General features: G+C 37.3%; 1 protein-coding gene across 14 annotated transcripts in view; it reads right to left on the bottom strand.

The window, feature by feature from the left end:
* Positions 1 to 929: 929 nt before the first annotated feature.
* The window catches only part of MEF2A (myocyte enhancer factor 2A), a 164,302-nt gene continuing 141,250 nt past the window's right edge, over positions 930 to 23,981 (bottom strand). For 7 of the 14 annotated variants that reach the window (XM_070496329.1, XM_044762785.2, XM_070496327.1 and 4 more), the window contains 5 exons: positions 20,947 to 21,134; positions 11,569 to 11,592; positions 7,604 to 7,730; positions 3,885 to 4,011; positions 930 to 2,242 (listed from right to left, as the gene is read on the bottom strand). In XM_070496329.1, the coding sequence (XP_070352430.1) occupies positions 1,876 to 2,242; positions 3,885 to 4,011; positions 7,604 to 7,730; positions 11,569 to 11,592; positions 20,947 to 21,134 (833 nt within the window). In that variant the 3' untranslated portion in view covers positions 930 to 1,875. The remainder of the gene's footprint in view (positions 2,243 to 3,884; positions 4,012 to 7,603; positions 7,731 to 11,568; positions 11,593 to 20,946; positions 21,135 to 23,981) is intronic. The other 7 variants (XM_070496344.1, XM_070496349.1, XM_070496377.1 and 4 more) reach the window with 1 other exon arrangement.

The raw sequence follows: 23,981 nt of genomic DNA, 5'->3' as shown, positions 1-23,981 counted from the left end.
TATCACCATTGAGTTGTCTTCCTGTAAGAGTAAGGCCTTGTTCAAAATCTACGCTGCGGGCAGCGCTGATTTCATCAGGATGGCAAGAGTTGTGCCGAGGATCTGCACCATGAGACAATTTCTCCCCACACTGAAGTGTCATCTCCACGCACAAAAAATTTAGAACGGTAGTATTTTGTAATCAGCTGCATCATTCTATTTTAGAGGGTCAAGGAAAAAAAGATCCCTTCCCTCACAAATAGTTTTCCCTAATCATTTACCACTTACAAAACCTTTGTGCTCATTTACTATTTTGCCATTTTCTCTAATATTAATTAAATTAGGTCAGTTTTTTCTACTATATTTTTTCCCTCACAAAAGGCAAGTTTTAAATAATGCCTTATAAAATCTGTTACAACACATTTTATATTTATGCAGGATGAACTTAACACCAATTTTTTTGCCACTTTGCTATTTATGTACACATATAAAATATATAATGATGCTTAACCCATACAGCACAAAGATTACAATGTAACATCACACATTCACCACCAGTGAGGGGAGAAACCCCTTTATACAATCCTCTGAAAAGACTGGGCTAATAATTAAAATCCAAAGTACAGTATATTTAACAAAATAGTAAATATTAAACAGTGAATACTCTACTTAATAAGGATCTCGCCTTTTCCCCCCAAATTGGCGGCAATCCACAAAAATATACTTTAAATCTGGTGACCATACAATACATAGGTACTTACATCAAAGGTGATAATATATTTAAGATGCTATATACACAAAGAGTTTGGCTCAACTTTTAATTTACATATAGAATAATAAGTGTTCATGGCTTTTTTTTTCCAAGGTTCTGCTTGCAAGATATTTTTGTTTGTTTTTTTCCCCTCTTAAAATAAAAGTAAAAAGTTAAAACAAGATAAAGCTATTTTCTAAAAAAAAAAAGTTACAACATACAGCTTTGGCTTATATAAATAATTCATAGCAGAATGTGTTCAAAAGTAGTGAATATAATTTTATATATAGTCATCAATTCATAAGGGTGTCTTCTTTCATATAAAATATACATGAGCTAAAATCAGTTTCTTCAACTTTTAAGATATGAATGTAAAAAGAAACTTCTGACATATTCCAATTATAACTTAATATATTAATTTATTTTGTTAATGTTCTATATTTCTAGGCTAGTATTTTCTGAATATCTCATGCGTGTTTTCTATTCTCTCTCTTTTTTATTAGCTAAAGATCACTTCTTTGACCCAATACATTTTTGCACGTGCAAAACAGTTATGTGTGGGGCTTTTTGTTTTGTGTTTTTTTTTAAAATATTAACAGCCCTTTCCCATGCACCCCTTTGCAATAGAGATCCATGCCAGGTTGGGTAATTAATATAAATGACATTTTATGTACAGTATTGCTTTCTTGGTTCCTGCTTTTCTACTGCTCTGTTCTACAAAGCATTTTTCTTAAGTAACTACAGTCACCGCACAGTTAAATAAAACAAGTAGGGGCCCTCTAGGTTTCTGCAAGCTAGTGCGGGAGAATTATATATGGGTACACGTTTCTCTGCAAAAACTGGTTATTGTATGAAACAAGTAGTCCAAGGAAGTGCCAGACTAAACTCTGCCTACAGGGGGCTCTGTTTGCCATGGGACACACATCTGCAGATCTACAAGGGGTTTGCAGGTAAGTGCCTGATTCTGTGTATGCAACACACACCCACACATACACACACTCACACCCACATACATATATATGTAAAGGGATATATATGTATGTATGTACATATAAATATATTTAACTCATGTCCTTATTTATCAATTTAGATATGTAGGGCAGTTCACTGCAGTAACACAAAGTACAAACACCAGCCTGGAAGTCTTAGGTCACCCATGCGTCCATCCTCATTCGCTTTACAGAAGGGCTTTCTCTGTCCTCAGTGTTTGGGGGTCGGCCCAGCACAATTGGAGAATGGAAGTCGCCCCGTGGATCCTCCCGGTCACTGCCATCATAGGAGCTGCTCGAGCTGCTCAGACTGTCCACAGGGGAGCGCCCCATTTCCTGCCGGGGCTGAGGCTGGGGCTGAGGCTGGGGGGGTTGTGACTGCTGCTGTTGCTGCTGCTGTTGCTGCTGGAAGCCTGATGGGGTCATTCGATCCCGGGGAGGTGAAATTGGTTCTGACTTAATGTTGATGTTTTGGTTGGTATTAATGGATAAATTTGAACCCTGAGATAACTGCCCTCCAGCACTGAAGGGAAAAAAAAAAAGACGTTAGGTGGTTTGTGAGTACATGTGCATAACCGGAGTGACAGTACAGCCACCACCTGACTGGGCAGAGCCCAGGGTCTGAAATACTGTCAGAACTCCCCAAGACTGGTTTTGGTCATTTCCTTCAGTGCTTGGCACAAAAAGAAATCACAACTGCCTGGGAGGAAAAAAACCCAGTACAGCCGAGACCTTTGGTGGCTCCCTCCACTACCTACAACCTTGGTACTTTTATACCTGAAGTATCCAAAACGGTGTCAGTGTCTGATGCTGTGTATGGACCAAAAGGGGAGAGGAACAACATGGCAATTTGAATTCTGCTTCCTCTCTTCTTCCTCAGTTTCTTCTGTCTCCGGCCCTGTGGCGGGCACAACAACTCATGTATTCGCATGGCAACTCTAAGAAGTTAGTCCTATCACCCTGTTTTTCAGATGAGGAAAGTCTCAGAACGGCTAAGTAACTTGCTCAAAGAGGTACAGTAGGGGGTGTTGTACAGGCTTGTTCCCTAGGCTGCGCACCAAGCCATTTCCACTTGCTTTTGCAGGGCTATTTTTAGTGTGTTCATTTAGGATGCTCAGCACAGGCCCGAGGACCAAACACCTGTGTAAGCAAATTTCCCTGAGGTACTCTGCACCTTTTTCCATGACATAATTCCCAAGAAGACTACTGACAACAGAAGGCACTGCAGAGTTGTTTCAGGATGCAGGAGCGAGAAGGTTTGCTGAGACAGGGCTCTCCGGGGACTTACAGGGCAGGAGGCTAGGAGGCTGGGTGTCCCCTAGCATTCTGAGCAGGGATGAGGCAACCAACCCTCATGGAGGCCACCTGGGTCTGCTATGCCACCCCTCTTCTGGGACGCTCTCCTCCACCTGCTCCACAGGCCTACTGTCATCCTGGTTCTCCAAAGGCACTTTTCCTTCTCCCTCCTGCTAGCAATGTCTGGTCCCACCTGGCCGCCGCTGTAAATCTTTTTCACTTATATCCCCACAGCCTGCCCATAAGGAACACTCTCTTTGTGAACCTTCTTGGTGAGGGACAGTGTGCAGTGGGCTGGGACCAACCACATGAATCCCATGTAGCCTGACTTCTACACAAGAGATTCAACCCTACCATTCCTCCCCTATAATCCAGGGAAAAAGCAAAGGGCACAGCTCATTTTCCTATTCTCTTTGTCTGCTGATATTCACCAAAGCAAAAAAAGAGAAGGCTGATAGGTGGGCCTTAATATCTTCAAGCTGCCTTTCTTCAAACAGTGGAATCAACACAGGGGTTGGGAAGGAGGGGTGGGAGTGGGTGGCTTAAGCTTTGGTAGCTAGGGAGAAGGGGTGCTTATGGATGACATTTGTGCCTTGCTACCCCTGTAGACAGTAATGGACTCTACCTCAGTATGTTCATATAGGAGAAGCTTTGCTCCCTGAGTCTCTTCAAGGAATGCCTAGTTTGCTCACTATCCAAGCTATTATCTAGAGCTATGTAAAAAAATATTTTCTACAAACACTTGTGCCACCTCAAAAAGAATCCTTCTAGAATATTCACATGAAAGTCAACAGAGCAAAAGATCGTAAGTGACAGAAAAAGAGTGTGGAGGCTGGGAGTGGAGATTCAGGGAAAATTTCGTTACTCACACCAGAGAGCTGAGGGCTGCTTGTCCTAAATGGTGCTGCTGCCAGGCTGACACCTGTCCCAGAGATAGCATTCCTGGGGAGTTGAAGCCCTGCAGGGCTGACAGGTCGGCACTAGTCAGCGAGTAATCTAAAAAAAGAAAGAAATATTGCTTGTGTGTATATAATAAAAGCACTATGAAAAATCTGTTTTTCAAATAGTAGCTTCAAAAGTTCCTAGGTTGAGAGAAAGCCAGGTACTTCATAACATAAAACAACAGACTTTGGGTCTACAAGCCACAAAATTTTTCTTTGGGGAGGTTCATGGGACCTAGCCGTATTTGTTGTCTACGATTATTTCAATAAAATAAGTCTCAATTTTGTATTAAAGGTTTACAGTTTATTATTCCACAAAAAGTTGAGATACTTTTTCCAGACTTGTGAATAGAAATAATAAAAAGACAGTTATTAAAGGATGTTCCTATACAATTGTTATTTTATATAAATACACCCACCACTAACTACCCTCTTGAACAAAGAGAAACACTCCAGCTCCCCCAGACTGAGTCTAGGTCAGCAAGTCTCATATTCCTCAAGTGCAGGGGGAACAGGAAAGACAAGAGTACCCCTTCTCATGGTGTGCCAAGCTTAATGACATAGACAGTAAATACATTATTACACAATTAATTGCATTTGTTCAAAGTACAGGGACTGTCAAAGGTCCCTGATTGCAAGCAAAATAATTTCAAGTTCATGAAGAAACTTTATGTTACAAGAGTATAATATAGCTCATTTTATGTGAGTGCTTCAGTCATAATCACTTTGACCAAGACTTTGGAGGTTAGTTACCATTCCCACGTAGAGTTATTTCAGTTCATCATTAACACCTGTCTTTTCCATTGAGTTCTAAAGAGAGGTGGCAAAAACTCTTCTACTTTTAACTTCTTTTTCAGGTCTCAAGAGAGGTGTTTGAAGAAGTTGGTCTTGCTAGTGAATTAACATTTTAAAAAAGGAACTGAGTTGAAACAGCATAGCCAGTAGTTAGGATTCTGTCCTGACTCTCTACTTTTCTCATTCTTGTTCTCTAAGGTTGCCATGGCATGGCATGATTACCATGCAATGGTACCAACATTAACCTAGTTGCTCGTGCCAGAAACCTGTGAGTATTATCCTTGATACTTCTCTCTTACTTCCACCACTGACCACCAAGCCTGGTCAATTCTATCTACTGTCTCTCAAGCCTGCCCAAGTTTTGCCATCTCTACTGCCACCACTCTAGTCCAAGCCATCAGTATCCATTACTTACACCACCACAATAGTCTTTTGTGTGGCATCCTTGCATTCACTTTTGGCCCTATGCACACTGTAGCCAAAGTTATCTTAAAACAACAAATATCATGACACTTCTCTGCTTAAAACCTTTTTATGGCTTCCCAATGCTCTCAGGATAAAGTCCAAAATCCTGAACATGGCCTGTAAAATCCCTACTTACCTCTATAATTTCATCTCCAATCACCCCACGCCATCTCTCTCTCTAGCCATGCTGCTGCTGGCTCCCATCCTTTGTACACAGTATTCCCTCTCCCTGAAACACTCTGCCTAGTTGACTCGTGTGTGCTCCTTCAAGTTGAAACTCAAATGCAGCCCTTAACATGACTGAAACAAATTATTCCGAGAAGTGTTTGTTTTATGTCTTTTTTCCCAATAGACTCTAAGTTCCATTGCTAACCATGCATTCTTGTATTTCCAGGGCCTGGCACAGTAGGTGTTCAATAAATTATATGTTGAATGGATGCACAAATAAGTTTGTGAGGATCTTACTAATGGGAATGATCTTATTAATGGGCATGAGGAAGTGTCTATAGGATTCCTTCACACAGAACTGTTGAACTTTTTGAAACACTCATTTATTCGTCCCTTCACTAACTGTAAGGAATGTGTTTGATTCTAAAAATGTACATAAAGGTAGATGATATACCAAAGAAAGATAAAACACGGATACATGTTTAAAAAAGGCAAATAGATAAACATGTTAAAGACACTAGGGTAAAATTAAACAGAATAGGTGCTCTGAGAAGGAACAAAAACTAAGTCAATTAAAAGAATGAATGAGACTGAAGTTAAGTGATTAATGGTTTTGAGAGAATCTAACTCCATTTTTATGTTTTAGTAATTCCTTCTGGACTTTTAAAAAAACAAATTCTTTCTATTCCAATAGCATTTCTAAAAATAAGTATAATGGAATTTCTAAGTATATGAAAAACCTATCACGAAATGTGCAGTAAACTGAGATCTGACTCTGACGCCCTGTTCAAGCCCTGTCTTCTCAGCCAAGACTCCTCTGAACATACTAGCTCATAGATTTCCCTCCTTCTCACCTTCTCAAGGCTCAGAGTATAAAATGGTAACCTCAACAACTCAGGATTTCCCCTTCATAGTTACCAACTTAGGTATGTCCTGTCTCCTTATCTAGAATAAACTTGGGAGAAAAGATGTGTCCCTAGCCGAGTGTCGCTCATATAGCTGGTGAACACTGCACTGAAACAGGATTTCTATGAATGCATAATCCCTGGCTTTACTCTAGGTTTGCAGCTGATAGAGCTGGACATTTTTTCATATTAATTGTTGGACAAGGTAGTGGACATTTCCTAAGAGACCTGCTTTTTCAATAAAATCTTTAAAAGTTGTTTCTGTTTTAAAAGAACTACTTGGAATTAAAGAGGCAATCTAATGTATCAATGGCTCTGCACGCCTCAGGGAGCTCCAGACAGCAGTGTGAAAGCACCGTGCTAAAGCCCCTCCCTGAAGTGCAAAATCAGATGATCTTTACTACAGACTACTTAGTAGAATCATAAAAGAATAAATTCCCTGCACTGTGGTCTCTGAATGATTGGCAAGGTATAATTTAACTATTTGCCTCTTTCCTTCTTCCTTTGAAGCATCACATGTTTGGCTCCGCTGGTGAGAAAGTGAAACCACGCAAGTTCTCTGCCCCTTCTTAGAATGGTGAATCTCAACGAACCCGCTGCACATCAGGATTCTCCATGCAACCTGCAGAGCTAAAGGCACCCTTCCAATAGCTGCAGCATTCTTAAATTTTCCTAGACTACCTCCAAAATAGGGTATTTTAAGATGAAATATATAAACAAACATAAATGAGTAAAAAGTTCCTCTCAGAGGTGAGGAGTGACTCACTCTGAGGAGAAAGAAGGGAGGTCTTGGTTTTGCCCCTCAGGCACAAACAATAGAAACCAAACAGGTAGTTCCATGGAGGAAAACAACCTACACAGTCCAGCTTAAACATCTGCCACATCTCCGAGTCCTGAGGTCCAAAGGTATTCAGTCTTTCCCAAAGCAGATTAACACAGCATAAAGAGAAAAACACCTTATTTCAAAAGCCTGAAGAGTGAGAGACTGTGTAATAAGAAACCACATAGAAATGCTGAGCAACAGGCCATGGCCCTCCTTGGTTCAGCGCATAGAGTTAACTGTGATACCAGCTACTTGCTCCTTCGTCAGAGATATAAGTAAAAGTTCACGTTGGGAAATCATTCTATGATCAATATATTTTTTGTAATTTTTTTCAAGGCTAGCATGTGTTTTTTAATATATCCAAATGTGAATCTAAAAACTGGAAATAATTTATTTCAATAAATATACTTTTTAAAAAAAAAATCACAAAAGCATACGTTGATCACAAAACAAAGAAAGAAAACTCATGAAAGAAAACAGAACAAGCTTACCAGTGTTGTAGGCAGTTGGCATCGCTGAGTACACAAGTCCCTGTGGAGGCAAGCTTGGGGTTGTCACAGACACTACTGGGGTAGCTAGAGGTTGAGTGGCTTGAGAACTGCTTATCCTTTGGGCGTTCTGTGAGAGAGTAGAAAAAAGAGAAAGTGTTATTATGCAAGTATTTATGATCAGACATATTTTAAAAATAACATTCAATTTAAAAGTGACATTTTTCACAGTTTTATGATGTGAATGTCATTATTTCCTGAAGCAGCGATGATGTGAAAACCTAAAAAATACTAATGGGAATAACTAAATATTTAATTTTAAGGGACTTATTTTTATATTAATTATTCATTTTCCCTTGTATTTTTCATACAGAGTTTATAGATGTCAGAGATATAGCTTTAAATTAGAATCTTGCATAATGGGTGAAAACACTTTTCTGTGTTAGCATAAATGAAGACTTGATGCCACTGCTAATACTGCCAGGTTACTCTAAATATGTGTGGGTTTTAAATACTTGAGGATAGCAAAGCTCATTTGTCTATATAGAGATTATAAGTCCATGAGTATAGGGATCAAAACTATTTTTATTTGCAGCATTTACACGTTAACATGGTTTAAGTCACGGCTTTTTGAAGTACAGCTTGTGTTCGGATTTCCTTCCCTGTGATCCTGCAGTTGACATACATATGTGGGTTTTTTTTTATTAAGACTTTTTTACAGCAGTTTTAGGTTCACAGCAAACTTGAGGGGAAGGTACAGAGATTTCCCCTATATCCCCTGTCCCCACATATGCATGGCCTCCCCCATTATTAACATCGCCCACCAAATGACCTATTTTTTAATAGCAGATTCAGATACATAGACCTTCAGTCCCTGCACTCTACTGAAGGGCGAGGCTTTGAGTGAATACAGTGCTTTTGATAGGGCTGTAAATGGAGCAACACTAAATGCTTGCTGATTGACTGCACCTACATATTATTCTATCTACAGTGGGAATAATTTAAAAAAATCAACTATTGAATAATCAAGTTAGCTGAAGACAGTCCACCGTCCACAGTTTAAAAGATAGTCAATGTCCTCATACCCAAAGGGTTTGGGAGAGCAGTTTCTCACTATACTGGCTTAAGGGAACATTTGCCAAAACTGAGCAACAGAGGAACTGAACAGACTGCACGTTCCATGTGGTTAGTACACAAGAAGGCCACCACAATTCCAGGGCTATTTTTTCCTGATTGAAGAAGTTACAGCCTGATGACTGATATTTGGGGGTCTAAGCCATATCAATAAAAGTACTATCAGGACCCTTGAGATTATAAAGAGTGAGAATGTGATTCAGTTTCCTCTATCACCATTTTCAAAGAGTAAACAGATGAAGGCCTTTGGCTAGATCTAGACACTTGAACATTGATTATTGGATAAGGATCCGGATCTCAGTTTCTTTCTCTTTAGTTTGTATTTTCTACCACAGTCTTAAGTTAGAGGATGTTAGAAAGATCACTATGTGGTTATACTGCCTGGGTTTCTGTCGCAGATTCATCACTTCCTGAGCACTGGAAAAATCATTTAACCTCTCCAAGCCTCGTCATTTGTAAAGTAGGGAAGATAGTGATCTTTGTGCTGCCTGCCTTGTAGCCCTGCTGTGAGAATCTAGTGAGGCAACAGGTGGGAAGTGCTTTGGGAAGAGAAGTTCTATATAAATGTATGACGATAACCTTAAATTATTGTCCAAGAAATCCCCTGACCCAAGATTTCTACATTACGGATTTAAACAAACAAACAAAAAAAAGGATTGGGGGCCGGCCCACTGGCGCAGCGGTTAAGTTCGCACGCTGTGCTTCAGCAGCCCAGGGTTCACCAGTTCGGATCCCGGGTGCGGACATGGTGCTGCTTATCCAGCCACACTGTGGCAGGTGTCTCACATATAAAGTAGAGGAAGATGAGCACAGATGTTAGCTCAGGCCTACTCTTCCTGAGTAAAAAGAGGACTGGCAGCAGATGTTAGCTCAGGGCTAATCCTCCTCAAAAAAAAAAAAAGAATGGATAAACACATTTATTCCTTCTGCTCCATAGCTATTTCCCTGGAGCCGTCATGAAGGAAAGTTGTTCTGGGATTGCAAGGCTTCTGAAGGAATCTCTGTGACCCGGCTCTCACCAGAAGTCTTTAGTGTAGGCTCCAGGGCACTATACTTCCTCACACCACTATATTTTAGAGCTCAAACCAATTTGAACAACTTTCTACATTCTGACAGACTGTGTTTCTGATTATATTTTGGGTTCTGACACACAAAGCTCTGAATTTTAAATTAAGTTTTAGAGTCTGAATTAGCATAAGTTTTACAGAGTATGAATAACTTTATAGTTTTTGGTTATGTATTTGTTTCTTCATTACAAATATTTATGATTTCTAGATTTTATAGTCTTCAAAGATTTAGAAATTTATCTTTGAGATTCCGTAATTGAGGGTGTACTTTAAAGGAGAAAGTTGATGTATGACAACTGGGAATACATTTTAGTCTGAGCATCAGAGTTTATAATTTTGACGAATTTTTGAGATAGAGATCTACTTTGGGCTGAATTTGTTCTTACAGATTGGTCACTGGAACTTACAGCATGACATGGTTTGGGCCTGGCTCTTTCTACACCATGGCCTCACCTCCATAGCAATCTCCTGGGAGAGCTCAACATGGGGTGGGGTGTGTGTGTACCAGTGAGACTCCAATATTGGAGATCCTAATCTCAATGGCACTGAGTTTGCTAAGAGTAAGGACTTCTGGAAGCACTAGAGGGCAACATATTGCTAGATAATTCACAAGGAAGCATTTAGGAAACTTCTTAAGGGTAAATAGTGAGAGCTAACCTAAGATGAATTATTTTATCTTGAATTATAAACTTACATTTGCTAATCATTACTGTATCATTAAGTAAAGTATTTCCCCCAAAAGACAGTCTAAAACTGCACAATATAATCCAACACCACAATGACAGTTGATTAGTGTATTTTAGTTAACCAGTACAAGACTACATCCAAAACTGTGTGATCACAAAGTTAGAGAACAATCTCTGATTTTAAGAACAGACAACCTTATCTGAAAAGAAAAATACTGTGCAAAACACAACAGCATGCATATATAACAATAAAATGTAAACAATACCAACAGATGCCTTTCCCCATGCTTTCATGCAATGTGAACCCCTGTCCATGCTAAAAACTAAACATTTTAAAGTTTTTATTCCCCATAAAGGTCATCGATTAGCAGCTGACTCTGAATTCATACGATCACTGCTGTGAGGTTTGGGTTTTAGTTCTCAAAGAAGAAACAGATCAACTGAAAGTTATTTTCATTCAATAGAATCATTTGTTTTGGAAGAAGGATAACAGCTACTTTTAAGAAGAGAATATCTTCTGACAGTAAAAAAGTAAATTTGCGTATATTCAGTGACAGACATTCCTTTTCACAAACAGGGAACCCCCTTGTGGTTCAGATCGTCTCATGCAGGATGAAATAATTGCAACTCTGAAAAAGGTGACCTCACCAAAAATGATGTAATCTTTTTGAACGACAGAGAAATAACACAAGACTGTGTGGTATAATCTAAGGAACTTTGAGGGTGAAGTCATTTTCTAAAAATATGTTAATAATTTGGGGAACTATATAAAGTATTTTGTATCTTTCTTTAAAAAAAATCTTTAGCAAGTGTCTTGTGATCATGGACAGCCATTGTTTTTAAAGGCTCTATTCCAATGTTCCCTCCAACAAATAAAATGGGTCAAGATATATAATTATAAATACAAAAACTAGACTCTGAGTACCAGTAGGTTGGTTTAGTTATTCAAAGTGTCTGGATAGTGTTTAATAACAAAAAAAATCTGTGTAACAAAGGGAACACTGGTTATATAAAAACATTTAAGAGAATTAGTACTTTCTACATCTTTTTCAACTCCCTTGAAGCAGAAACCCACACTCACCAACTCCAATTCCTCTTCCTCCGACTGCACTCAGCATAGAAGAGGGATAAGAAAGTTACTAAGACTATTGGTACTCGAAGATAAAATATTTCTTTAGAAAAACATGTTATTTGGACACTAGCAGTTGTTTGGAACTCTAAAAAGATGACTAAATACCCAACAAATACAGATATAAATTACTGACTGTCTCTGTACTTGTAGTTGATTTCAAAAGACTAGAAAGATTCTTTTAAATTTTTTAGATTTAAAGACACCCCTCCCCATAACTTGGTCAGCTTTTATGCTGGCCTCGCTTACACATAGCCATGCTACTGTGACAGTATTTTAAAAGGATTCCTAATCGCGATTCCAGTTTATATTTGGAACCTAAGAATACTAACTCTATACTTCGTCTTAACCCTTCCATCCCTATGCCTCCTGGTGACACATGTCCACTTATCTCCTCTATAATATTCTGTGCTCTGTTCCTTGGTGGCAGAAATTACTTTGTTTTCTTATTTTGAACTCAAACATTTGTTAATAAGTATAATAGTTTTAAATAACACAGATTTATAGATGTTTATCACTTGCAAATAAAGTTTTCACATGAATAAAATAATTTCAATGGAGAAAAACCATATATATGAAGAAAATGAGACTGGAGGAGAAATGAACTGGTAAGTCACATATAGAAAGGAGATGAATGAAACATATTTGCTCCTTTTCTCCTAAAAATCTAGAAAATACGAATTTGCTAGAAATAATCTACTAACTCGTTTTTTTATTTTACTTGAGTAAGTCAAGCTTCTTTGTCAATCTGTGAAAGATGTCTTTATAAGCATCACTGATACAGGAAGTCCCAATCTGAAAGCAGGTTTATCTGCAAACAAATGATGTAAAATACAAAGGAGGCTGGTTATTTCTTCCAAAAAGCAATCACTTGGCCTAAAACTGCTATTTCAAATGTTGGTAAAATGTTCTTTAACTGTTTTGTTATAGATATCTTTACATGTCTCCAACTATAAGATAAACATCAAAATACTGTGGGGGTGTATCTGTGTGTGTGTATAGTTTTCACTTTAACCTATAAAGGAGTAAGGATGTAAGTTTATGTGGCACATTCTGAATATTCCATGGAGATGCTTCAGGATCTCTTAAAAAAGAACAGAGATAATCTTGGCAAGTTGCTAAATGCCTAAATGAAGTTTGTCCTTAAACTGTGCAGTTTACTATTACTTCTTATAAACATATTTCTGTGCCTTAAATTAAACTTTCTGTAGCTTTTACTTCTGAAAGACAGTGGTAGGTATTCTATATCCAGTTCCTGAAAGGTGACAAATGACTGTTCTAAATGCCATTTTTTCTTAGGACCTTCTTTTTGGGTATATTTTTTTGTTATATATGTATGTATTTTTAACTTTGTATCTGAAGTAATTTTAGACTTAGAGAGCAGTTGCAAAGAGAGCACACCATCACACGCCTCCCCCAATGTTAACATCCCCAAGAAACACGATACAATTGTCAAAACTAACAAAATAACACAGCAGTTACTAAAGCTACACACTTTACTTGGATTTCACTGGTCTTTTCACCAATGTCCTTTTTCTGATCCAGGATCAGATCCTGCATCCCATATGCCTTTAGTTGTCAAGGATCCTTAAGTCTCCTCTGGTCTGTGACATTCCCTCAGTTTTTCCTTGTTTTTCACGATCTTTTGAAGACTACTGGTCTGGTATCTTGTACAATGTCTCTCAGTTTGCGTCTGTCTGATCTTTTCTCATAGTTAGACAGCATGGACTTTTGGAAGAATACCACAGAGGTGATGCGACCCTCTGAGCACATCATCTCAGAAGACACGTCATCCTATTACTAGTAATGTTAACCTTGATCTTCTGGTTTAAGGTAGTGTCTTCAAGGATTCTCCACTGTAAAATCACTATTTTTCCCTTTTTAACAAAGAATAATTCGGGGAGAGACATTTTGAGGCTATGCAAATATTCTGTTTCTCCTTAAACTTTTACCCCAATCTTAGCATTCATCTGTTGACCTGGCCTGCAACAATTACCTCTGTACTGTAGTGTTATAATGATGATTTGCTATTTCTCTCATTTGCTACATGCATTAATTAGAATTCTTCCGTAAGGAAGAGTCGTCCCTTTTCCCTTTATTCATTCAATCATTTACTTATATCAGTAACAGACTGAGTATTTTTTATTCCTTGGTTATATTCCAATACTACTGTTATTTTGTTGCTTAAATTGTTCTAGTTTTGGCTACTGGGAGCTCTTCTGAAAGGCTGGTTCCTATAAACTTTGGATGTGCACTTTCTTATCCTCTGGCACCTCTGGCTCATCTTGTATTTTCCCTGGCCCAGCTCTACAATCAATTACTTCTCCAAGGAGTCCAGATTCCTTTTTAGGGGAGAACGGTGTTTTGAAACTAAGATCTGAGTACTAGGTGTGCTGAGTTACCAAGTGATATTGTTTCAAGGCCCTCTCAGAAGACACAGCTAGGAAATATACAATATATACTAATTTATATACTAATGTATATATGTTAAAAAAAATTTCATACAGGAGATGGCCCTGTGGCCGAGTGGTTAAGTTCGCGCGCTCCGCTGCAGGCGGCCCAGTGTTTCGTTGGTTCGAATCCTGGGCGCGGATGTGGCACTGCTCATCAAACCACGCTGAGGCAGCGTCCCACATGCCACAACTAGAAGGACCCACAACGAAGAATATACAACTATGTACTGGGGGGCTTTGGGGAGAAAAAGAAAAAAAAAATCTTTAAAAAAAAAAAAATTTCATACAGAAACCTCCAACTACAAGCCAGAAGGGTTCATTCTACCTTCTTCCATGCCCGCCCACCTTGCTTATTTGTAACTTTTTTCCTCCAAAATTGAGAAACCTGGCTTTATCTACAATGTATTCACTTATTTGTTTGAGAGAAAGAAAGTGTGCGTGTTTCTGAGTAACAAATTTACCATCTTGAGCACAGTGATTCTGTACAATTTTATAGTCTCTATCCTTTACAGTATCCAGTCAAAACAGTTTCCAAAAAGCTTGCTGCAATTTTGATTGGGATTGTGTTTAATCTACAGATCAATTTAAGAAGTGACATCTTGACAATATTGACTCTTCAAATGCATTAACATGGTATCTTTATTTAAGTTTCTGATTTCTTTCAATAGTGTTTTGTAGTTTTTAGCATGCAAAACATGCACGTTTTGTTAGATTTGTACCTAGGTATTTTTTTTTGGGGGGTGCTATTTAAATGGTATTCTTTAATTTCAAATTCAAATTGTTCACTACTAGTATAAGAATACAATTGACTTTCGTATATTGATCTTGTACTCTATAACCTTGCCAAACTTGCTGATTGGTGCCAGGAGTTTTTTGTAGATTCTTTACATGCTTTTTTACATACATAATTATGTCTTCTGTGAAAAGACAGTTTAATTTCTGCCTTCCCATATGTATGCATTTTATTTTTCTTGCTATAACTGTTCTGGCTAGGACTTCCAGTAAAATTTTGAATATGAGTAGTGAGAATAAACATCATTGCCTAGTTCCTAATGTTAGTAAAAGACTGAATGCTTTCCCCTTATTAAGTATATTATTTGTAGGATTTCTGTAGATGCTCTTTACTAGGTTAAAGAAGTTCCCTTCTTTTCCTAGTTTGCTGAAAGATTTATCAGGAATAAATGTTGAATTCTATTAACATGGTGAATTACATTGATGAATTTTCAAATTTAGAATAAGCTTTGCATTCCTGGGATGAAACTCACTTGGTCTTGATATATTATGCTTTTATATATTGATGAATTTATTTACTAATATTTTGTTGAGTATTTTATGTCTAGAGTTCATGATGGATATTGGCTTATAGTTTTCTTTTCTTGTAATGCCTTATTCTGGTTTTGTATTAGGGTAATGCTAGCCTAATAAAATGAGCTGAGAGGTGTCCCCTCCTCATCTATTTTCCTGAAAGAGATTATGTAGAATTAACATCATTTCTTCTTAAACGTTTGGTAGAAGTTGCCAGTAAAACCTCCTGGGTTTGGAGTTTTCTTTTTTGGAAGATTTTTAAACTAGGAATTCAATTTCTTTAATATTTATTCTTTAATTCTTTAATATTTATTTATTAAAGATATTTATTATTCAGGTTAACTATTTCTTCTTTGGTAGTTTGGTAATTCTTTGGTAGTTTGTATCTTTCAAGGAATTTGCCCACATCACCTAAACTATCAAATCTATTGGAACAGAGTTGTTCATAGTATTCCCTTATTATTGTTTAGTGTCTTTTGGGTTATGTAACTGCTTTCATTCTAGATATTGACAACCTGTGTCTTCTCTTTTTCTTTGGTCAGCTTGACTACAAGTTTAGCAATTTTATTATCTTTTCAAAAAACCAGGTTTTTGTTTGATTACTTTTCTCTACTGTTTTTCTGCTTTATATTTCATTAACTTCTGCTCTTTATTTTTTCTTTTCTTCTGATTGCTTTGGGTTAAGTTTGCTCTTTTTTCTGAAGTTTCTTAAGGTAAAAGTTTACTGATTTGGGACCTTTCTCTTTTCTAATATAAACATTTAATGCTATAAAATTTCCCTCTCAACACTACTCTAGGTGGTCTCCAAAATTTTGATATGTTATATATATATCTATTTCTAAATTTCTCTTGACATTTCCTCTTTGACCCACAGGTTATTTAAAACAGTGCTATGTAATTTCCAAATATATGGAAATTTTCCTCTTGTCTTTCTGTTATTGATTTCATTATAGTCAGAGAATATAATCTACGATTTTGACTCTTTGAAATTTGTTGAGGTTTGTTTTATGGCACAGGATATGGTCTATCTTGGTGACTGTTCCAAGTGCCCTTGAGAAAAATGTGTGTTCTACTGTTGTGGAGTGAAGTGTTCTATAAACATCTCTTAGGTCAGGTTGGTTGAATATTGATCAGGTCATCCAGATCCTTTCTGATTTTTCTGCCTACTTGTTCTATCAATTACCGAGAGAGGAGTACTGAAGTTTCCAACTACCACTGTGGACTTTTCTATTCCACCTTTTAGTTCTATCAGGTTTTGCTTTATGTATTTTGAAAGTCTGCTGTTAGGTGCATATACATTAAAGATACTTATTTCTTGGAAAATGGACTATGTAATGTCTTTGTTAATCCTTGATAATATTTCTTACTGGGAAGTCTACACTGTAGGAAATTAATATGGCTACTCTAGCTTTCGTTGGGTTAATGTTTGCACGGTATGTTATTCTCCATCCTTTTACCTATGTCTTTATATTTAAAGTCGGGTTCTTGTAGACAGTGCATGGTATGATCTTCCTTTTTTAACCAATCTGACATTTTGTCTTTTAAATGTTTATGACCACATTCAACACGATTACTTGTATGGCTGGATTAAAATCTATAATCTTACTAGCTATATTTTATTTGTTCCCTCTGTTCTTTGTTTTTTTCCTTTTTCTCCCATTTCTTGGGCTATTAGAGCATTTTTTATAATTCCATTCAATCTCCTCTACTGACTTACTATTTATCCATCTTTTTAAATCTTTTTTCTATAGTTGCACTAGAGTTTACATTATACATCTTTAGTTAGTTAGAGTTCACCTTCAAATATATATCACATCATGTGTAGAGTTAGGACTTACAACAGTATATTTCTAATTCCACCCTCCATCATTTGTTGTCATATATTTTATTTTTACATGTGTTATAAACACAAAATTCATTGCCACTATTTTTACTTTAGAAAATCAGCTATCTTTTGGAGCAATTAAAAAGAGATCTTGCTTTCTAATACCATTCTCTACTAAAAGGAACCAAGGTTCCTTGCAGAAATGCCAGATTCTAGGACTGGGGCATGAAATATATAAGATGAGCCTGGAGCATTTTGCAGTCACTGGAAAATAAAAAGGAACTCCACTCACCACTGCTCCCCCTCACCCCAAACCCCACAAGGATGAGGATATGTGAAATGGGCACAGGAACCAGCTGAATAGTCCCCAATAGCTAAAGCTGCAACAATTTGAGCAAGAGAGTAAAAGAGTATTGGTAGGATTATATATTAACAGAATTTAGTAGTAGTATAACCCAATGTATAAAATAAATGCCCAAGTCCATATTAATATAAATAAATGAGAACAGATAAGTCACCTGTGCAGAAGAACTCCAAATAATTTATGTAGACACTCTGCCCTCAAGGAAGTGGAGCATAACTCCCCACTCCTTAAGTGTGAGCTTCACATAGTGACTTCTTTCCAAAGAGGACAGTATGGAAAGAGGAAAAAGAGTAACCCATGAAACACTACATTAGCAAGGTGACCAAGGTTAACATCAACAGCAATTAGTCACGTTGATAGTATGTGCCCCTGACATGATGTGATGAAAATGGCACTTTAGTTCTACGGCCTTTCTCCCCGAAACCAATAACCCCAGTCTGATCCTGAGAAAAAAGATCTGAAAAATCCCAATTGAGGCACATTCTACAAAATACTTGACCAGTACTCCTCAAAACTGTCAAGGTCATCAAAGCAAGGAAAGTCTTAGAAACTAGCATAGCCAAGAGGAGCCTAAGGAGACATGACTACTAAATGTAACGTGGTGTCCTGAATCTGACTCCAGAACAGAAAGACATGAGGCCAAAAACTAAGGAGAGCTGAACAAAGTACAGACTTCAGTTAACAATAATGCATCACTATTGCTTCATTAGTTGTAACAAATGTACTACACTAATGTAAGACACTAATAGGAGAAATTGAGAGTGGAGCAGATGGGAGCTTTCTGTTCTATCTTTGCAATCTTTATATAAATTAAAACTGTTCTAAAATAAAAGGTTTATAAAATGTAGGGGAAAATGAATTTTCTTTTATCTTCCTTTATTCCATTTCCATTGTTCTTTATCTCTTTGTATAGATCCAAGGTTTTGCTGGTAGCGTATTCCTTCTGCCAAAGGCCTTCCTTTAACATCTCTCATGGAGTAGGTATGCAAGCAATAAATTCCCATCATTTGTTTGAGAAAGTTTTTATTTCTCTTTCGTTTTTGAAAGATATTTTTGCTGGGTATAGAATTCTAGGTTGAGTTTTTAAAATTTCAGTATTTTATGTTACTCTACCATTTTGGAGCTTGCATAATTTCTAAAGAAAAGTATGGTATAAATTCTTATCTTTGTTCTTCTGTATGTTCTTCTGTCTTTTCTCTGGCTGCCTTTAAGATTTTCCTCTTCATCTTCTGCTTCTAGCAGCCTAAATATGTGTGTGTGTGTTTTGGTGATAGTATTTACCCTACTTGGTGTTGTTTATTATTTCTTCAAATATTTCTTTGCTCTGCTTTCTTTCGTCTCTTTTTGGAACTCCCGTTACAAATATGTTAAACCGTTACTTGATAAAGTCCCACAGCTCTTGGAGGCTTTGTTCTGTTTTTTGTTTTGTTTGTTTTCACTCTTCTCTCTCTTCGTATTTCAGTTTGGGTAATTTCTACTGACCCATAACCTATAGGTCTTTATTCCTGTTAGGCCTTTAGTGCAGGTTTTGAGTTAATTTAACAGGAACTGGGCTGGGTTTGCAATACATTGTTGCTATGGTGACCGTCAGTGTATCCACCAGAGGCCTCATATCCCTCTAGATGGAATGGGGGATTGGTTTGCCAGAGGTGTTTTTGTTTTTGTTTTCCCCAGTGACTGCTCATTCTCAGTTTTAAGCCTTCCCCTTTGTGCTGTGTGTCAGGCTGCGGCCTTCTCAGTTATCCTGCCACACTGCTAACACTGTTCCTGCTCCTCCACCATGGGTTGAGAAATTTTTCCTTTTCCATTTTCTCAGATACAATGGGACTTCACCAGTGCCCTAAGGGTGACAGTTTTTGTTGTTGGTCTCCTCGCAGATGAAGACTTTGTTCCACAGGACAGGAAGGGGAGAAGGATCCAGGCAAAACTTTTTGCCCCTATAACAGTGGTTGCTCCTCCCTTCTCCCAGATGTATACCACAGAGGAGTCGTTTTGGAGTCTTTTTCAGGTCATTCCCAATCTTCTCCCTGAGCACCCAGTGGGGTTCATGGAGGAGAAAAAGCCTACAAGAGAACTTAGACTCTCCCTATATCACAGCCCCAGGGCTTTTACGCAGTCCTGATGGTGAACACTTGGCCTCCAGCAATTCACTAATCATCCTAGCTTAACTCTTATTGCCTGTGTCTTACCCAGGTAAGTCAGTGCTCAAATGTCCTCCCCCTGCACTTTGAGTCTAGGCCAGTTGGTTACCCTGAAATCTCAGTACTACAATGTGTTCAAAGAAAGCTATGAACTTGTTTGTCCAACTTTTTTCCCACTGTAAGGCTGGGAGCGACACAGTTTCCAGCTTTCTGTAACTCCAAATGAAAAAGTACTTTGTTTTTTGACTTCAAGAGTTTTGGTCCTGGCTTTCTTTTGTACTACGTTGGACAAGTATTAACCTCTCTCTGAGTTTCCTCATCTCTACCTAGCCAAAATCACAGTTTGAGAATCAAATGAGACAACGTATATAAAGATGTTTGGGAATCTAAAAAGCATGATACAAATGTAGAATTATTATCTAAAGCCTGATAGCATCAATTTCACTTAGCAAAAAATCAAATGGCGAGTTTAGCAGCTGCACAGTAAAAAAGAACACCTGGCAAATATTGTTGCTTGTGAGTAGTCAAACAGTTGCTAAACTGAGAATGGTTTTAAAACTTGCATATATATTCCAATTTTTCCTACAAGTAGCTAAGGGGGATAAACATATTCTCCTCTTCTTTATAAATGCAACATTCAAAAGCAAATGAAACTGGAACTATAAAGATACTGTCAAAGGCTGGGGTGGAGAGACCTGTATTCTTCATAGAGTTAAATGGAGAAGTCATTTGAGAAGGAATAAACAATGAAAAATTATTTAGAGAATAACTCATTCAAGTTTTTATGCATTCTTCTCTATGTACAACAGTTCTCTTTGGTAAGTAGAATTTTCTAACAAATAACGTAGTGCTTCTTCACAGAAGAGCATGTGTAATAGATTACTGAAAGTATGCAAAGTACACAGAAGAAATAATACTTAGGTCAGGTTTAATTTACCAATTTGGGGATGAGATCTCTAAGCAAAGATTCCAGCCTGGTAAAATTAAAATTAAGCATAATAATCTCTCCATATTTAGTTTTAATTTTAAATAACCATTAAGCAGATTTATTTTCTGTTTTTCCATAATCTGATTTCTGTGTATTTAAAATACATTTATCTCTTCAAATGCTAATTTGAAATTGAAATATTCATTAAAAAAAGATCTAGATCCTATGGAAGTACAGAAAATTCCAAAGGAAAATATAAACTATGTATAAAATATGTGTTTTAAAGAATGAAATTGAAGAAAGGCTTAACGTACCAAAGGAGGCATCATGCCCTTGCTTGAAGGAGGGATGACAACTCGAAGATCTGGTTTTCGATTGTTCATTCCAAGATTGCCACCCCCTGGAGGAGGGGGAGACTTCGTAGGCATAACTTTGCCTAAACTATTTGCACCAGTAGTTCCAATCAAATTTGGAGAAGCTCTTGAGTTTACGAATCCATTCCCTGCAAAAAAGAAATATTCATTAATGTGAAAAGAGTCATTAAAATGCACTGGTACAAATATGAAGCAAGATTTCCCCAGTTCCAGTTTCAAATGAATTTTATAAGAAAACTCATTAGCAACCAATTATGTATCTTTGAATATTTTAAAAATAAGCAAAGAAAGTCAACCAAAGTCTGAAATACATATAAACCTTAAGACTAATGTCACTTATTTCCAACCTGACTGCTTGGACCTGCTGAGAGATACTTAAAACACAAGACAAGTTTCTAACGGGGCATCTCCTACTAGGGACCAAGATAACGGAGATATTATAAGAAAACGCCCGAGACCAGCCTAGTCATTCATTCCCGTAACAGCAAAGGCACTCCTACTAGGTTTTGGGCACTGAACTAGGTATCAGGGCAACTCATTAAGTGCAGCTTATTTAGCACTCAGCTCTAATGCCTCATTTTCACCAAGTACCTTTTCCCTTTAGCTCTACCTCTCCCTGCTCTGTTTCTTCAGCTGCCATTATGATCTTCATTAAATATTTGTGGTATATCTGACTTTATTCAACTTCCTCCTGCTTTTAACTTTCCCTAATAGAACTGTCTATCTCTCTCTGAGGAAATAAGAAAATAGGTACATTGTGGTAGATGTCCTATAAACACAGTACTTTTGGGCACCAGTCGTAATAGAAAATAAATGTTAAGAGATCATCTCTAGTTTCATGTATATCCTCCTCGTGTGTAGCAGCCATGTCGTTTGGGTGGGGCTGACTCTACTTCAACCCCCCTTGCCACAGACTGGCTTGGTGATAGGCATTTCACTCAGATCCAAGCCAATGACCTGGCATTCTCCCCTCACCGCAGTGATGGGATCCAGGAATGTCCAATCAGAACCTAGGTAAGGAAGTTGTTACATGGTGGTGAGGGAGGCTCCTGCTTTCCTCCAAATATGACTGAGGAAGTGTTTTATTCTGAAGACATTTTGAGACTCAGAAGAAATCCAGAATGAGGAAAAAGCTGATAGAGAAAAGAGAACAGCAAATAAATAAAATAAAAGCTTGTAGTCTGTATCACTTCTGGATCTTTTCAGTTACATATAAGTTAGTAAATACTATTTAATACTATTTAAGCCTAACTGAGGTGGTTTTCTGCTACTTGCACTGGATAGCTTCCTAGGAGAAATAGTTACTATTCACCAGCTTACAGTTCAATGGTGGAGATAATGTCAAAAAAGAAAAAAGAAAGTCAAGTAATAAGTGTATACAGGAACATAAAATATTTATTTATAAAATAGAAGCCACATATGCTATTTTAATTTCTAAGTAAATCACAAATAAAGCAGGGAAGACTAGAAAACATTAACTATATGATATATTTAAAAAATATTTTGTGAAAATTTAATTACTAAATCTAAGATACAGTGTTAAGTGTCCACAAAAATACAGCATAGGACACTCTACTGTTCCATATCTTTAAAAAAATCATCAACTTTAAAATAAAAACATAAAAAACTAAATTAATCATGTGTGTAGTGGGCTTTCAGCAAGAGACCTAATGCCATGAATACTGTACTATTATTCTATCCTGGAAAGTTCCTAGTATCTAAGTCTACTCTATTACAGTACATAGATGCTAATTTAAGAGTACTGGATAAAAAAAATAAATTTGTTGGCTTAAGAATTCCATTCCTAGTGTTTACTACTAAGCTGACCAACAACAAAATATTCAGAATCGTGAACTAGGAGTTCGTGGAGGGCTGAAGAGGCCTCTGAAATTCTCTGGGTGGGATGAGGCATTCACACATCAATAGTAGCTAACACCGAAAATCAGACAACAGTACAGAACTGCCTTTACAATTTGGAGATAAACTTTCAAACATCTCTTATGTGTAGAGCACTGTGCAGTGGGGAGGGTACAGGAAGGGAGAAAAAAAACACAAAAAACCTACATGGTCTTCGAGCAGCTTTTCACCTAGTTAGCAAGAGCAGGCATATACCACAGAGGCGTGAATATGCCAAAACTGTACTTAAGATACAGGCGAAAGCATCACAATGAAGGATAACCATACAAAATTTACAAAGAGATAGAAAGCAAAGCACTGATACAGGTATGTGGCTCAAGAAGGAAGACTTTGTGGGATTAACTATTAAGCAGTCTAAAAGGACAAAAGAGGTTACGGAAGGCAGGTGTTATGGATAAACGTGAGAAAAAGGATACGCTAAAGCATGAATGGACAAGGTGTGTGTAAGGAATGGTGGGGCAGAAAAGCACAGAGTCCACGGCTCCAGTGACCATCCGAGGGAAAAGGCAGCTATATTTGTTCTGTTCCTTTTCTTGCCGTATAGAGCAAAAAAGACAACTTTAGAATCCACCAACTATAAACAGACACTAGATGCTACAAATATACACACACATCCATGTTAAATACATGCAGAGACTAATCAAAACTGAGTGTCTGCTGTGTGCTTAACACTGGCCTAAAAACCCACCTATAATCTCACCCTGAGAAGACTGTATTCTGCGAAGTGAAACGGCGTGCTCCAAAGAAGTGCAATGCGTTAACGACAAAAGGCAATTCTGCACTGCACATATTTTTCAGTTTTAAGAGCTTTTGTTTTGAGTTATCACATGATTTTAATGCTATGAAAGTTTCTTGAGTGGAAAAGAAATATTATTTAAAAACAATTAAAATCCATATAGTGTTTGGCAGTTTACAAAACATTTTCGGGAACAGTATATAATGAATAGGTGAATAGATATGTGAATTACAAAATCAAAAAAATATAACTAGAAAGAGATAAAGTCCTTGAAGATAATCTGAAGAAAATGGATGTTTCAATACATCTGCTTATATTTAGA

Source organism: Equus asinus, chromosome 2, assembly GCF_041296235.1.
Source record: "Equus asinus isolate D_3611 breed Donkey chromosome 2, EquAss-T2T_v2, whole genome shotgun sequence".
Classification (NCBI taxonomy): domain Eukaryota; kingdom Metazoa; phylum Chordata; class Mammalia; order Perissodactyla; family Equidae; genus Equus; species Equus asinus.
The sequence above is the reverse complement of the archived record's forward strand: the minus strand, read 5'-3'. Positions and strand labels throughout refer to the sequence as shown.